Here is an 18,258-nt window from a genome sequence, read left to right on the forward strand (position 1 = left end):
TCCGGCACCACCACCACAAGCTGCAGCAGCTTTCTCAACCTCGCAGCATGGCCCCCATGCTGAGAAGGGACTTGTGCTCCCCAGCACCATGACAGGGGCTGCCATTCCCATCATGGTCACTCCCCACTCACTGCTCCAGCTGCCAGGTGGAGGTGGGGCCTGACGCCAGCCAGCAGGGCCCCTTAGGTGTGGGACAGGGAGCAGGATTATTCCCCCATCTGGCCCTGAGGGACAACAGTAGGGTCTTCCCTCCCCAACAGCTGCTGGCACCACCGCTCATGCTCTAAGCACAGGGCAAGCAGCAGAATAACCCTCCTCCCTGCACCACCACCTAAGGGGCCCTGCTGAGTGGCCTCTGTCACCACCTCTACCTGGCCATTGGAGCAGTGAGGGGTGGAACGACCATGACAGGGTGTCGTCTACTTCTGGGTCCACCACTGAGTGCATGGGGGACCCTCCCCCAGCACCCCATGGCTCAGTGATCAGCCATAGGGGGACCCCAGGTGCCGCCCAACCTAGAAGGCACCAGCTGCCGAGAATGCAGGGGCCCCCCACCGTGCTCCCATGGGATGCTACATCCACCCCACCATCTCAGCATTCACAAGCCGTGCCTGGTACCTCAAGGTACACAGAAAAAACATATAAAGCTGTGTCTATGGCCGAATCATTGAATCTCTCTGAATCAAATTGGAGACTTCCGATTTGATTCAAAGAAATTAATGGGTCTCCTGATTTGATTCAGATTCAGAGATTTGGCTATCGAATCAGGCCGAATCTATTCTGAATTGAATCAACAACCGAAACTTCGCACAGCCCTAATACTTAGTAATATTAGCATGATTGTAGATTAGTTACTGTTTTACTGTGTGTTTTCTGTAATGCTTTTGTCCTGGATAAAATTCATTGTTCTTTTTGAAAACTGGGTTGTCACTTGTTATTTCTGTCATAATGCCTGGAAGAGAACAGATTTACCAGTTCTGAGCTATACTCAGACCTGCTGAGATAATCTCATAGAACTACAAAGGATTTGTGGGAGCAGCTAACTGCAGAACTATGGAAGTATATTCAATGTCTTAGGGTCACAGAGAATAACTTGATACTGAAATTAGTGGGCCAGAAAAACAAACTGTAGATACATTTTCTGGGGCAGCTGGATTGATTTATGCAGGTAATTAATTAGAAATGCAGGGAGCAGAACAGTTTATCTGGAATTACAGAATAACTGACTTTCAGAATACCATTCTGCAGCTCAAGGCCTTGTGGAGAGGCCACCTCAATTCATATACAGGGCTAAATGAATATCCTCCATTGACTTGGAGATAGTGAAATTGATGCAATAGATTTTTCTGACCCTCTGATTTTACCAAACTAAGACTGTGTTCTATATTTTAGAAGATAGTATATAATGAGTCTTGGGCATCCTTGTCATTGCCCAGTATAGCACAGGCTACAGAACAAAGCAGTTGCATAAAGATCTCATGCTGAGCTATACTGTGTATCTATGCATTTGTGGAAAAAACACTGCTTAGCTATCATTTTGGCCTAAATATTAAAGATATTTTTTTAGCCTGTCCCTGATTCTGGTACAATATGCAGCATGAATTTACTAATCCTCCTTGAGAAACCTGACTAATTTTTAAGAAAGAATTTTAAAATTAGAGATGGTGGTCAAATGAAAGATGAAAAGTATTTGTAGCAGTAAAGAATTTAATACGGTGTCACACAAAAACCAAAATAATAAATGCAAGTTGATTTGGAAATAGAATACTGGTATAGAATATAAAAATAGCTGAAATATGAATAAATGGTTATTCAGTAAGGAGTTTCTTTCTAGTGGCTACTTGGCAGAACTGTGCTACTTTCAAGTATATCTTCTCTAATGATCTGGAAAAGTACATAGGATACCACTACAATTCACAGATGGTACAAATCTAGCAGGAGTTACAATAGAGAAACATAGATATTAGAAATATGAGGACTAGCTCACCACAGTTCAACTCCAATTTTATGCCAGTATAATGACTCTACTAATGGCATTCCACTGGCATTAAAGCTGGAACATCAAGTAGCAAATCAAGACCATAGAATGAAAAAGTGAAGGGAAAGGATAGTAATAAATATAAATATAAATAAATATAGGGTGTGAATTTAATTATGATATGGCAAAAAACGAAAAAGATTGCATCATTGGACAGTACATACAAAGGTATGGCATAAGACAAGAAAGTTATTTAATAAATTCACAGATTTTATGACTAAAAAAGGACTATTATCCTAAAACAGTCCTAAAAAGGACTGTTATCATATATTGTGGCCTCCTTCACAATGTAGGCTATAGAATTTCACCAAGTTGTTCTTTCATCAAGTCCATAACTAAGAAATAATTCTTGTCATGGCTCTGGTATGGCATATGTGGAACACTGTATTAACCTGAAGAAAGCTCATTTCCATAATATTGAAAAACCTGATGGAGTTCAAGATAGACAAAAAAAGTGTAAGATAGCAGTAAAAGAAATGGACTGCTAAAGGTTAAACATAAACAAACCAAAAAGCCCTGCAAAACACATGTTAATTCAGGCTGAGCGACAGGAAAAATGTCCACCAAGTGAGATTGGTTATCTTGTGGGACAGTGTCCCCTAAGAACTGGAAGTCCCATTATTTGGCACAATTCAATCTAGGCTGCATATTTCAGAAAATGTACTGAACAGAACATTCCTGAATTGATTGACATGGACATTGACAAGAAGAGGTAGTGGACTTATCTTTAGTGTCTAAATCATTTTTAAATAAATCTGCTTACAGATTGCATTGGAAAATTGATTTGCATGCCCAGAAATTCAGATCCCAAATACATCAGTGATTCTAATACTGAAGACACTGTATCCGTCAAGCCACTGCTGCTTGCCTCCTAATAAATAAAGTTCTTTCATTATAAATATTTCCTTGATATTCTAAGTTATTCTTCTCTAATTCTCTGTACTGCCCTTGTGCGTCTCTTTTACATTCTAAACTCTTTGTAAAGAACCTTTCTTCACCATATACATGTAAAGCACTCAGTACCTTGTTGGCATGCATGCATCAATAATTCTTTTAAAGATAAAATTGAACTAAGTAGCAAAAGTCAATATGTGATTATGAAAAAAGGTAAGTGTAGTTTAAAACACAGTTTTAAGTTACAGTGTTGACATCCTGTCCTATGACACTCCTTGACTTCACAAAAAATGTATATATGGACATTTGTAGAAGAAAAAATAGACATGGTAGAGGAGTAGGGAGAACCCAATTTAAGATCTACAGGGCTAGGATCCACAACATTAGGCTTAGGCTATTGTCAGGTTTAGTATAGTGAAAAGCTTTCTCAGAAACACTCTTCTCTCCTAAGCCTTGTTTCCTGAATAACAAAACCCCTTGTAGTGATGGATTTAGGGGAGGGCTGCACATCTCCTGGCCCCTCACACAGCCACATAATAGATGGATCAAGTGGGAAGGGGCTTGGCCACGTTATTTTGCACTCAAAGGATCCCTGGACAATGCAATACCTCCAGCTGGTAACTACTACTAGCAACCCTATGGACCAAATAGTCTGTGCCTGACCTTGCAACTGATAAAATAGAAAAAATATGATTGAAATCACCCTTCGTTCACAACATCTTGAGTCTTCCACTGACTGCATCTCAGTGGGTGCATTTACACATGCACATTTAACATTAATGCACTAATGTTAAATGTGCATTAAATCGAGTACCTTTGGGCACTTTTACACATGTTCTGGGGGTGGGGATAGTGCTTTCATTGGAGCACCTCCAACAGCCTCTTTAATTAAAGCACTGCAGCATCTCGTGTATCATAGCCCCCATGCTTCAAAATGGTGGAAGGGACACCTGAATTAAAGTTCATTCGACGAGCTTTAGTTAAAGCACCCCCACCACCATTCTGAAGCACAGGGATACTGATACGAAAGATGCAGGAGGCTGCTGGAGCACAGTAATAACCATGCTCCAGCAGATTCAATCGAGTCTGCTCCAACATACTGTAATTACAGCATGCCAGAGCAACCTCCCAGCATGTCTGCAGGCATCCTCCATTTTGATGTACTAGGAAAATGCACATTAGCCCAGCTTAATGTGCATTAACTAAAGAGCATGGTTTTACTGATGCTTTAATGTGCATTACCCAATTTAATGTGCATTAGCAAAAGCTTACAGTTTTTTAGTCACACCTAGTGATCTAGCCCATAGTGTCAGATCTTGGACCTTTGATTTAAACAAATAGTTCTTATGCAAATAGTCCAATAAAATTCCATTTAATTAAATGTCTTATGGTGCAGTACATGTTAACTATTCTGAGAAAATCTAGTAATCCAAGTTCTGATTGATTTGTATTTTCTGAATTAAAATGTATGACAGCTGGTGAGAGCTGGCAAGGCTCACCATCTCTCAGAATGAACCCATTTAAGAATGTCAGGGGAAAATACAGAACGGTTTAAAGACTCTTATAGGAATGACTCTACCTCATGGAAAAGGCAGTCTGTGATCTCACTGAGCTGAAATGTCTGCTTCCTTCAGGGCTTAATCTTGTTGTCATTGTTGTTCTTGTTGGTTTACAACTACAGTCTTGGAAATCTGTACTGTACTTTCTTTCACATGAGTAAATTCCAAAACCATGTAATGTTCTAACAACACTTTGGCCAGTACCAGAAATGGATCCAGGATTTTAAAAGTGGGGGGGTGGCGCGCTGGAACAGTGACTGGTACTTCAGGGGGGCTGCATCCCTACTCCTAGCCTCCTTCCTCCACACTGAGGCAAGCAGACCATGACATGGGAGCAGCAGTTGGGGACTTTTTTTAACTCCTCAAAGCAGATAAGAATTCTACACCTTTCCTTCCTCTCCCATCCACATCTCCTCCCTTCTATATCCCCTTCACCTGCCTGTCACCACTGTCTCTGTTGTCCTAGGGGTGAGGGGAGCTCCAGAGCCACTCCAGCCAGGCTGTACAGTGGCTTGGCTCAACCTTGAACAATGGCAGGGCTGGCACAAAGCAGGTTCCCACTCCCTGCACTTGCTCCCAGACTGGTGGGGAACACCTAAAGGACCAGGTAAGGAAAGGGAACCCCTCAGCCCGCTGCCACTGGCATTATCCCAGGCTGAGCCCAGCCGCTGCACACCTAGGTTGGAGTGGCTCTGGAGTTCCCCTCATCCCCAGGGCAGCAATGACAACAGCAACAGCAGGAGAGGGGCAGGGGATTCAGAGGGAAAGGGACCAAGAAAGGGAGGGGATGTGCCTCTGAGCATAGAGGGGAAGGGGGGTGGTGGAAAATTCTTACCTTCTTTGGGCACTTAAAAAGTCCCTGGCTGCTGTTCCTGCCGCCTGGTCAGAAAGGGAGTTGCAGCCTCATCACTGCACCCTCTCTGGATCTGCTCCTGGCCAGTACTCAGATCAAGAAAACAGAAGTCCAAATACTGTCTAGCATCATTACACATTGAACAAAACAAACCTTATTATTCCCCCTTAAATAAAAACCTTCCCATTCTTGTTCCCCATCTCTAATATTAATGAAATGATTAAATATGTTTAGCATAGTATATACCGAACAGTTCAAAAGTGGGGCTTGGGTAGATAGAATACTTGTCACAACATAAAATAAACGATCCATGACACAATCCATGCTGTAAAAGTGTGGAGTGATTCATCATATATCTGTTATATCTACTCACTCTACATTGTATGAAGTATTAGAGTAGATCACCATATCTTCACCAGTTATTCATTTTAATGACTATGAAATTGTGGAGCAATTTATCATTGCTCAGTAGAAACTACTTACTCTAAAAAGCTGGTGATGTAGTCCCGGCTACAGGCTGACCAAGAAAAGGGGTTGGTGTTTGCTGTAATGTGAGCTGCCATAAGCTTTGCTGCTTCATGACCTTTGGTCCCACAAGAATTTCCAATTCCATCATGGTTCATGCCAAAACTGTCCAAAAGAGGGGGGGGGGAAGGCAATCCATTACTTAGCTGAAGCATCAGATAGCTAATATAACTTTAGATGGCTTCCACAAAGATAACAAGTTTTGAACTAGAAGGCCACACTTAGTTGGCCTTCTCTACAGTTTAGTCATAACTCAAAATACTATACCATTAAATACTTTCTTTCTTCCATACAAAGGTCTTAACCATTTTACTACTTCAAGCAAGTTTTACAACATGCCTGTGAAAAAAACAGAAGGGTCTTCAGCTATAATCCTTATTTGGGGTTTTGCCTAAATGAGGGCTATAGGTGGTTGTCAGCCCCTGTGCTCAGATTAATAAACTCACACAGAAAAAGCTAGGTATTAGTGCCAAGCTCATACTGGGCGTATCACATTCATTAATGCACTTTTGCTCCTGCACATTAAATTTAGTACCTCTAATGTGAGGTACTAACTAAATGAGCATTAAGCTGCTCTAATGCACAGTAGCAAAAGCACATGCTTTTTTAGTGACGCTTCATGTATAGTAGTCTAATTTTACTGTGCATTAGTGTTTTTGCCAAGACACTCTAATGTGCAGTAAAATAAACTACTGTACATTAAAACGCACATGTAGACATGCCCACTGTGGGGCGACCATAGTTCAGATAGAAGTTAGGTGCTCTATTCCTAGGATCCTGTTCTACTAGAGAACATATACTCCCTCTATGCTTCCACTTGTGGCAGGCCAGTAGCGGGTGTTCCTGCAATGAGCCACCCTCCCTTACTGTGCCCAACCAAATGCCAAGCTTTGGATGCCTCCTCGAGGACACCAATGTTTGGCCAACCCCCTTCCTGGAGCACACCCACAAGCCTTGGGTAACTGCTACCAGCACCTGAGATCTGGTCTTAGGACTCTGTGCCACCCGGGTACACAGACCCTATGGACCTTGGGGTTGCTTAACCCACCGTAATACTTTGAGGTACTTCTCTTAACCTGAAGTATTCATAAATAGCCTCCCTTAGCCAGCCAAACAAAGGGAGCAAAAAGTCTTGTCCAATCCCTCTCAACATGTACAACAAGGCCTGCTATAACAGATGCCTTTATTAGGTAGAGAGGGTAGACACCGGAAAGGGTACAAGTCAGAGTAGTATTGGGACAATAACCCTGAGCAAACAGAAGAGGCATGGTAGCCTTTTAATACACTTCTAGAATACACTGTTACTGGCTAAATTTCAGGTAAGTTACTCACATGTTTATCTGGAGTCTAAAAGAACTCCAGACGCCGTTTGCTTGTTGCCTGATCATCTTCCTGCAGGGCTTTAATCAGGTCCTGTTTCTTTTGCCTCTTTTTCCTTTGGAGGCCTCTTTCTTTCATTTCCTTCACCAAGCCCTCCGTAGTCAGGTGGTCATACTTGTCAGCCATCCTAGCTAGCTACCCTGTCCAGTTGACCCAATGCCAAATTAAAGACTCGTTTGCTCAAGGGTTTTCAGTGACTCTACTTCCTTCCCTGAAATAATGCCTTCCAGACAACAGGCTGTGGGTTCCTACCCCATCACCATGTGTGGTGGGCCAGTAGGGGGCACTCCTGCACTGAGAAACCCACCTTACTGTGCCCAACCAAATGCCAAGCTTCGATGCCTCCCCAGGTGCAACAACTTCTGGCCAACCCCCTTCCTGGAGTATACCCACAAGCCTGGGTAACTGTTGCCATCACCCAGGATCTGGTCTTAGTTAGGGGTCTGTGCCGCCCGGGTACACAGACCCTACGGAACATGAGGCTGCTTAGCCCACCGTGGTACTTTGGGGTGCTTCTCTTAATCTGAAGTATTCACAAATAGCCTCCCTTAGCCAATTGAACAAAGGGAGCAAAATGGCCTGCCCAATCCCTCTCAAGCATGTACAGCACGGCTTGCTATAATGGATAGCTTTATTGGGTAGAGAGGTTAGGCATGGGGAGGGGTACAAGTCAGAGTAATATCAAGACAATAACCCTGAGCAAACAGAAGCGGCTTGGTAGCCTTTTAATACGCTTCTAGAATACTGTTACTGGCTAAACTGGGAGAAGGCAGTTGTGTCCTGGATCCCATGGCTACTATATGCTGGCTTGGGACTGCAGGTTGCCCTGGACCCCATCCCAATGCTCAGCTGAGCATTAGGATAGGGCATGGGACAGCTCTGGTTCTTGGTTCACCAGAATTGCACCATAAAAGTAACATCTGCCAAGACCCTATAACATTCCTTTCCTAATGTAAATCAAAGATTACACAGTTGTGAAAAAGGGGTGAGGTAAGAGCATCCTTATACCTCACAGATGCAAGACTGCTGGAACCGTTCCTTAGGGCTAAAGATAGATACATAATGTGGAAAAGAATCATCACCAGACTAAAACTAAAAGCGAAATTCCTGAGAATGGACTATAACAGACTACTTAAGAAGTACTGCTCAATTGTATGCATAACATTAAAGATGAAATGATTATTGATTTTATACATAACCAGTTAACAAAATATTAAAATTGATAATGCTGTGATTGACATGACATAAATTAGTCATTTTAAAGGACATGAAGAAAAGTAATCTATTGTAAAAATGTATCTTCTCTTTGCGTTTTATAAAAAGATTAAGTCTGTTTCAGTATAGCATATTTTTCTCAGTGGTCAAGTCATTTTGTAGCTGTGGAGGTCCTGAAAATACATGAGAAGCAAAGATTTTTGTGGATTAAACCTTTTATTGGACCAACTGCATAGTTAGGATGGACTTAGACACACTTTCATATGAATTCCATTTTTCTTTATATCAAAGAATGTATTTTCCTTAAATATTCTTCTTTCCTCACACAAACGCTCAACAATCAAGAAATTGCTGTATTCAAGTCTGGATCACTGACAAATTTAAGGTCTGATACCTCACAAACCAGAAAAGAATGGCAAATTTTCAGGTTATGGGAAGGGACGGAGAAAAAGTAGGGAATACAAAAGCAGAGAAAGGAAATACTTCATTTATAACTCTACATAACACTCTCTTCCAAAGCCATACTGCAGGGAAAAATTCAAGCAAAAGTATACATGCTAACTCTAATATGTGGTGCATTAATTCCAGTTTAATTCTTAATGGTATCACTTTTTAAATGTTAAGACAAAAAGAAAATTCTGATCCTTACACGACAGAAAGAAGAAAATGTATTTTTATTCTCACTCTGTTTAGTTCTAAAACTAGTCACATCTTTCTGTTCTGGAAATAAGTAATGTGATCCTAAAAAATTGTGAAAATACTGTAACTTAATTCTTCATTACAATGTATATAAAAGGATTTTTATATATTCATTCTACAGATATTTTGTAATAACTGAAGGTTTCCCAGCTCTAAATTGGAGCTCTTTGAGATGTACTTTGTATATTCACATTCTTAGGATATACTAACTGCGCAGTTCTGATGGCAAAACCTTTTGATAGCAATGCCCATTGGAAGGCCATATGACCCATTTACCTTTCTCCCTTTCACTATTCCTAGACATGCTCAAGGAAAGACTTAAAAGCAGTGTAGACCTCTGCTCACCTCAATGACACCTACTTCTTGCAAGTGTAAGATACTTATCAAGACTCCGATAAAAAACCAGGGGAGAGTGGGCCTGGAGTATGACTGTAATGAGTGCATGTTGCAGAACTGCAGTTACAGATGAGTTCCTTTGATTTTTTCTTTGAGTATCCTCTTCATAGTCCCACATAGTGGGTAATTGGATTGATAGTGTTCCTTGGAGGAAGATGGTATATAGAGCCTTAATTAAAGAAGGATTGAAATATTACTGCTTGGCCAAACTAAACATCCAATTCGGATCATCAATCCAAAAGAATAGTGTGCTTCAAATTGCAGTTCTGAAGATTTCTGTATGACACTGAATTTGCCTTGGCCTTAGCAGCATGGGACCCAGTCATCTAATGATGCCAGTAGATAAACTTTCTGTATCATAGTCTAACCCCTTCTGATAATGCTTGACTCTTTTTAATAAGCATAAGAAATTAACAAATTCAGAGACCTTCTCAATTATTTCATCAGTTAATATATTAAACTCCTCTTAGCATCTAATGTACATAGTTAGTTTATGCCTGTATTTGCATGAGGTCTTGGAAAAAGCACTAGAGGTTAGTTAACTCACTCTTTTCGCTAAAGTTATAGCTATAGTGAAAGCTATTGTAATTCAGGAATGAACATTCTATTAGCTAAGAATATGTTAAGTTCCCACATTAGTGGAGGATCTCCAGATGGCACACAGATATTAATTCACCCTTTCATAAATATTTTAACTCTCATATGTTACCAAGCATTTCTTTTTTATAAGAGAGTGATATTCTGGTACAACTGCTAAATGAACCTTAACTAACTATAGAGAAGGACCTGAAAGTTTCAGTTGCAGCAAGGACTCCTGCACCTTGCTCAAATTGCAATAAATATTATTGTTTGCTGGGAGAAGCACACTTCATTAGAAGCTGTGACATCTGTGACTTGATTCTTTTCTAGGCTTACTTTAAAATCTGTTGTACCTCTAGTGAACATGTTTGTTCTAACCATGATAGAACTGTATAGCACAAGCCATTAAGTATATTAAATAAGGGTCAGAGTGAGCCTTCTTATTCTGCAGAATCAACAGATCTGAAATAAGAGGAAGAGATTGCAAAATTTTTTTTGGATATTTAAAGAGATCTATAAACCACAGTTGTTTCAGCCATGCCAGAACAGCTAGGATTCTTTTGCTTCTGGTCCGTTCTTTCATTTTTACCCTCAGAGTAAGCAAGAAGAGCAAATGGAGAGAAGGCGCATAGACCTTTTTCTCAGTTTATCACAAATGTGCCTGAGATGGGTGATTACCATACCCTACTCCTGAGCAAAATTGAGACATTTCACATTTCATTTTGATGCAACAGGTGTGTCTAAACATGCGTTTATACTGGCTTAAATTTACTGTGCAGTAAGTTACTGCACAGTAAGCAGGAATAGGCCGATATTTACATGTGCAGGTGTTAAAACACGTTAACACTGGGCGAATTGACTTGGGACTAAAGTTAGTCCCAAATCAGTACTCACAGTATTACTGTGCAGTAAAGCATCTACATGTGCATTACTGTGCAGTAACTAATCGGGAGTAAATATGATACCTGAATGATGCAGGTATCAAATTTACGCTCAAGTCAGCATAAGTTGCCATATTTACTGTGCAGTAATTTTGGTTACTGTGCAGTAAATGCACACATGTAGATGCATCCAATGTGATCTACCTCTAGAAACTGCTACATGTAAAGAACTCTTGAATCAGCAACTTTAGAAATGATTAATGAAGTTCTATTGATTCCCTCCTGTTTTCCTTCCCTGCTAGATGTACAGGTGGAGGGTAGATCTTGTGCTGAACACACTGCTCTCACAGTGTTTACCTGAATAGCTGTACCGAATGAACCCCTGATTGTGCTGTAGTTGTCCATGACAACCTCAACTACTTCATAATGATGATACAAAGAAACATGAATCTGGTGTATCACTCACAATCCTATTTCACTTATTTCTGGAACAGACAGTTTCCCTGGACATTCCAATAGCCACAACCTGAAAATTTGTAAAAATATGATTCCCAAACCAAAGTGCTTGTTATTGATGGAGCCAGATGGATAAAAGCTACTGCTTTCATAACATTGAAACTTTTAGATCCCTATGGCCCCATCTACATGTTAGATTTAATGTGGGACTAACCAGTTAATCATGTGTTAAATTGTGACCCAGCTGCATGTTCAACTAATTAATGGTGTAATAAAACAATAAGCTACAAAGTTATTCCAAAATTGTTCTTATCGTGCCATTAATTTAACCTGTGGCCAGGTGCTCCACTGTGGCTGTGAGCGCCATCAAATGACAAGCTCCTAGCCATAGGGTGCACCACCCAGTGCAAGCACTGCAGCAGACAAGGCTTGCAGTAGTGGCAGTGGACAAGACTTGCAGTAGTTCCCAGCTCTGCCCCCACTGTGAAGCTCATCAGCTGTAGGGCTTGCAGCTGGGACAGCAGGAAGAATGCTGCCCCTTCTGTGAGCCTTGTCTGCTGCAGGGCTTGCAGGGCTCACAGCACGGGGAATGCTGTGAGCCTCATCAGATGCAGGGCTCACAGCCATGAGAACCCCCTGTACCGGCAATAAAATGTGATTGGATCTGATGCCGGAACCCACAATCACACCTCCCGTCATGCACATATGGCATGGCAGGAAGTGTGATTGTGTGGATCATGCATCAAATTCTATTACACTTATATCTGAACATCTAGAGGGGCCATATGATAGACAGCAGAGTATGTACACTCGTATGCTGTCCAAGTTTTGTTTCTAATTCTTGCCAATCAGCATTGGAGAGATTTTGTTTTAATCAGGTGTAAGATTCTACACATGTAGATTCCCACTGGTCTGAGAAAAAATATGATTCTGGTGCCAGTAAAGCTATGGAAGATTAGATCTTTAAAAGTCATTTTCCTGGTAACTTGTACTATGAAAGGGATCATTTGAGTGGGTAATAAGATCTACTTCTCTCGATTTATCCTTAGTGCCCTCTTCACAGATAAGGAACATGTGTAAAATAGTATATGACTGTGAATAGATTTTACTCAGAGAACATTTTGATTAGTCTAGGTATGGGTATATGTGAAACCTCTACCTTAAAAAATATGCTGCCACTTCCAAGGAGCATTTTGTAAAATCTCTAGGGGCAGTAGAAAGACCAAACAGAATGACTCAGAAAAGAAAATGATCTTTCAGTACTAGGAAACAGAGCTAGTTGTGGTATGACAATCTGACTTAAATATGGAAATATGTGTTCGTCAGGTCAAAAAGTTGCAAACCAATTTGTGTTGAAAGGAAAGGTATTATAGATGACAGGTTCAACAAACTGAATTGGAATTTCCTGATGAATAAACTGAGTTTTTTCAGGTTCAGTGTGGATTGAAGATATCCATCCTTTTCTGGGATTAAGAACTATGTTAAACAGAAATCTTTTCCTCTCAGTTACCTTGGCACCACTCTTTTTGGTCCTGCTTCCAAAGGAAACAGAATATCTGATTATAACAGACCCTCCTGAGTTTCTGAATGGAAGGATTGGGAAGAAAAGTGATAAACTGGATAGGAAATCCACTGAGAAATATTTCCAATATTCAACTGATTAGGTTTACTGAATTTCAGTTGCTGAAAAATTCACGAGTAGTCTGAAAATTAGGGAAAGTGGGGAAGAAATACTCCAAATTTTGTTTACCGCACTTAAGCCTCACATCAAAATAGGAGTTGGCAAGTGTGATGAGTCAGCACTCCAGCTGGGATATGAATTATCCCTCTGGCAGTTGGTTATTGGCTGCTGAGCTGGCAGGAAGCTGACCCCATCCCTAAAACCAGCAGGGCAGACAATAAGAAGCTGTCTGCACAACTCTTCCGGTGAATTTGTAGACCACCTTGATCTGAGCATATGTTTTGACTCTGGTCCTGTTCTTGATCCACGTTCCTTTGTTCTTAGTATTTTTTCCTGGTGTCTGACCTTTTGCTGACTCCTCACCATGATTCTATGTCAACTTCACAAAAATCATGATACTTTACCAATGCACCTGAAACCAGACAGCTGCTCCTCCACGTTACAATTAAACAGCAATTCTTGGAGAATATCGAGCATTTCCCCTATCCGGGTAGACAGGTGTCCCAAAAAGTAAGCATTGATGACAATATTCAACACTGGATAAAATCTGCCAGTGCTGCCTTTGGACATCTGCTAGGCTATTGTCATCCCTACCCTGTTGTAGAGATGTGACACTTGTACAACATATCAGAAACACCTGAAAGTTTTGGAACACTACCATCAACTATGTCTTTGGAAAATCCTGCCTATCACTTGGAAGGACAAAAGAATGAACACCAACAATTTAACCCAAGGAAACACCACTGATATTGAAGCTACATATAAATGGCACCAACTCTGTTAAACAGGATGTCATAAGCTTACAACCGACTCTCAAAACAGGTCCTATACTCCCAACCTGCCAATTGGGCAAAAAAAGAGATTCAAGGACACCTAGAAGGCTGATCTGAAGAAATGCAATAGTCACATCGATACCTGGGAGACTCAAGCAATGAATTGTCCCCAGTGGCACTGTGATGTATGACAAAGCATTGACCACTTTGAGCAAACTCACTTCACTATGGAGGCAGATAGATGAAAGAGGCAAAGGGAAAGAACTGCAACCTGACACTACCAAGATCTACTCTTTCCCAGAACTATTTGCCATGTCTGCAATCAAACATGCAGAACTTGTATTGGCCTCCTTAGTCATCAGTGGCTTTCCTATTTACTGGAAGACTGTCATCCTCATACTGAAGGACTGACACCAGCACTGCTGACTTTTTGGCTGCTCCTATGATTCATAGTTTTTTACTTCCAGACTACTCTTGACTTTGCCTCCTAACCCTGGTTTGTCTCTCAACTCTTTATCTAGGCATGATCTGTAGCATTCTGATTCTAGTTTCCTGACCTTAGCTGGAGCCATAGTTTTCTCATCATTTACTTTGGCTTCTTCCTAACCATAACATTGACCGGTCCCTGACCATAACTTCAATATCCAGTCTCAGACTGTGACCCTCTCTTGGCTCTAGATGTCAGGCCTAATAACTAGCCGTGACTATTCATGTCCTTGTCTATATTATCAATGTGCCTTCTCCTCATGACTTAAAAGGTCTCTTCCTTTTCTACCAACGTTGAGGATGTTATTGTTGATGTCAGTAGCATGTCTGAGAAAAGTAAGATGAAGGTAATCCTGGATCTTTTCTGAGGCACATTCACAAAGATCTGGATGTAGAGCTAGGGTTTAGTCCTGTTTCACTTTTATATGCTTAAGTGATAATATAACTGCAACAGATCTAAGTTCATATTTGCTGAGCAAGTGCCTTAACCAGTAGGCTACTGGACTAAAAGGTGGGAGGAACTTCCTCCTCTGACATCAACCTTTTGCTAGCCATTGCTTTTCTATGACTAAAGTTTATGGACTTACCCAGCATTATGCAGCGATTCTATTCTGCCCAGGTGCCTTTGCAGCCACAGTGCAGAAATCTACACATGTTCAAAAGGGTATCAGAGAATGAATAGAATCCAAACTGCACATAAGTGCCAACAACTGCACTTACATATACCAAGTGCCACTTCAGCACGTGAAGTGAAATAGGATTTAACTCACATCCGTCTTCCATCTTCTTGTATAAGCCCCACCCTTTAAAGAAAAGGCTCACTACCATACCTTTTCTCTTTTCAGTGAGATAGATGGTCTAAGCATACATGGTGCTTGGAAAAGATGGCTGACAGATACATTCACAGAGTAAACTTTAAGTTGTATTTTATGATAATCTGTCCTCAGAGATGAGGACTTCTGCTAATTTTCTCTGTTCCTCTCAAATGGATTTTGCAAAACTGCCATGTTGGTAGCATGCTATTATGTCCTACTATTTATACCTAAAGTTGCATATGAAAATTCTTTTTTGCCTAGAATATCCTTTTTGTTGCCATCTCCATAAGAATAAGAAGAGATAGAGTAAATCTGGCTAACATTAGATTAGGATTGCATCTCTGCTCCAGAAAGAAAAACAAAATATCCATCATGTACTAATCAAAATAATTTATCCATCTTCTTTGACCTTGCTTGCCTAAGAGCAAATCATATTGCTTTCATTGGTTTCATAACCCTGTCTAGAATTGACAATGTAATTCTATTCTTGAAGAAAAATCCAAGAATACCAAAGATAGAGTAAGAATTCTCCTCAACTGACAGTGAAATTTTCAAAGAAGTTTCTATTCTGTCAACAAACTCATGAAATAATACCATATCCTCAGGCAAGAAAGATGCCTCTTGTTTCAAGAGGCTGGATCCTATAGCTCAGGATCCATTTGCTGGCATTCTTCAAGCATCACAGACATCAAGAATGCATCAAGAATAATAGTAATATATTGTTCTCTCTCTTTATGAAATGTAGCCAGATCCAGGAGCTTTGGCTCCAATAAATGAAATTCTCCAAGGATCTTTCAGAGAAGAAAGTCTATTGCTATAGCTGATGATAGAATCCCAGAAATTACAGAGAGAAGGCCAACAGGACCATCTATTCCACTCAAATACATTCCAATTCCATCAGTAACCTATGCACATCTACAGGTCTGCCATCTACATATGCCATCCATATCTGGATGTGCTTTTCCTTATAAAATGATTTAAAAGTTAACTGAATGAGACACTCCCTGGGCCACTTCCTGGTCTTTGGAAATCAGTGTATCAGGTACATTTCATAAAAGGGCAAAAGCACTTTACTAGGAAAGAATGAAGGATTCTTAGGCAAGGGGAGTGGTGGTAAGACACACATCCCTTTCATCCTTCTAAATAGTGTAGGTATTCAAAGAAGCCCTGCTCTTCTTTCCTAAGTGCAAGCAGAAAGCACAGATCTGCTTGTGGATCTAAAAGTGCATAATGCTATTTGGGTGTAGGTTGTAGCTGTGTTGGTCTAAGGACATAGGCAGACAAGGTTCTTTGGGTGAATGTGATATCTTTTATTAGACCAACTTAAATGGCTGGAAAACAATTTTTAAGCAAGCTTTTGGGTTCAAAAACCCTTTGTCAGGCTAAGGAAGTTTCAGCAGTTGGTGTGTGCTCTTCCTGGATGGAAGCTCTGGCTTCTTTACTATTCATTCCATCCAGGAAGAGCACACACCAACTGCTGAAACTTCCTTAGCCTGACGAAGGGTTGTTGAACCTGAAAGCTTGCTTTAAAATTGTTTCCCAAGTATTTAAGTTGATCTAATCAGATATCAGTTTTGCCCAAAGAACCTTGTCTGCCTTATGCTATTTGAGCAGGAATACCAACAAGTAAAAGATTTACAAAGACAGGATCGTGACCCCTCTGGAGAAGAAGTTAATAAGAGCAGGATAAGACTTTATACCTAACTGGGGAGATGAGTTCCCTGGTTAATAAAAATTATCAGCAGAAGTCAAGAACCCTAAATACATTGCATGCAGACTGTGGAGGACCTTTTTTGGAGAAAGAAGGCTTTTACTTCACCTGATACCTCTCCTTGGGACACTTTTAGCATTCAGTGGAACCAGATATCGAAGGCAAACACTGATAGAGACGCAATGTAAATTGCTCTCCTTCGAAACTGCTTTAAGGCTACTCAGGCAGCGGACTTAAAACTTAAAGAACAACAAGCTGTCAGTCAAAAGCAGAAAATTTACTATCAGAAGCAGAGGGGGAAATCTAATGCCTGCAACTAAATTTGGATGAAAAAGGAACTATGTTCCAGTGCTTTACAGACAGAAGCAATTCAGAATGCCAAAGGACATTAAACAATGGATGCAAAAGGTCTCCAAGGACAATTGGAGAAACTTCAAACACAGCTTGTGGAAGCCCAACCCAGCATGTGTGCTTTTGTTGCAGAGAGTTGCCATTAACAGCCTGAGGCACATTTCCTCTGTAAAACACCAACTACACACAAAATCAGGAGTCATAGCAACAACAATTGGGAGCAATTATAATGATGATGATAACTCCATGCTTTCCATATTGGGATGACAGGGACAATGGAAACAGAAGCATTGCTGGATACCCAAACACAACTTAAAGAAGAACCTAGAGACAGTGAGGAACCAAGAAAAATCACTACAGATATAATAGAGGTGGTCATTAATTGCAGAATTAAATTACATTAATCACCACTTCCACATATAAAAAAGCCTAAACAGAATGAATTCTGGGATTCTTCAATTAATTACAAGAGATAACCTAGTAATTGATCAGATTTGTCAGGTATTACAGTCCACTCTAGATCAGATTGGTGGGGAGCTAAATTGGAGTGCCAAGAAAGAGAAATATGTGAGGCTGGGAAGAAGAGAGCAAATTTGAGACTATGTGGCCTAGTAAAATGACTGAGACCCTAGACAGGAGGAAGCCCTGGGCTCTAGGCTAGACCCTTGCTCCGAATGGGCCAGAAACTTACCCACTGTACTATTCTCCATCCAGTGATTATTACATGTAAAAGATAGTAGCTCAAGTTGAAAAGGCGCGTTGGAGAGAGCTCTTAAAAATGCCTGACCTGTGGTGTGGTGGCTAGGGGCTATACTGAGAAGTAGGAGAGATACATGTTCAAACCTGCTATAGATAAAGGGGCTGGAACCTAGGTCTTCAGCTGCCTCAGTAAGTGCCTGCTCAGCTACTGGGAATGACATGCATTTCCCCTGCTTCCCCCATCACTTTTTCCAGGATCTGCATCCA

At 40.8% G+C, this 18,258-nt stretch overlaps 1 protein-coding gene across 1 annotated transcript in view; it reads right to left on the reverse strand.

The window, feature by feature from the left end:
• The window catches only part of ADAMTS6 (ADAM metallopeptidase with thrombospondin type 1 motif 6), a 346,787-nt gene that overhangs the window by 141,480 nt on the left and 187,049 nt on the right, over positions 1-18,258 (reverse strand). Inside the window, exon 10 of the mRNA XM_019532140.1 lies at positions 5,828-5,974. Coding sequence (XP_019387685.1) covers positions 5,828-5,974 — 147 coding nt within the window. The remainder of the gene's footprint in view (positions 1-5,827; positions 5,975-18,258) is intronic.

Source organism: Crocodylus porosus, unplaced genomic scaffold (assembly GCF_001723895.1).
Source record: "Crocodylus porosus isolate Cpor-Errol unplaced genomic scaffold, CroPor_comp1, whole genome shotgun sequence".
NCBI classification, from domain to species: Eukaryota; Metazoa; Chordata; order Crocodylia; family Crocodylidae; genus Crocodylus; species Crocodylus porosus.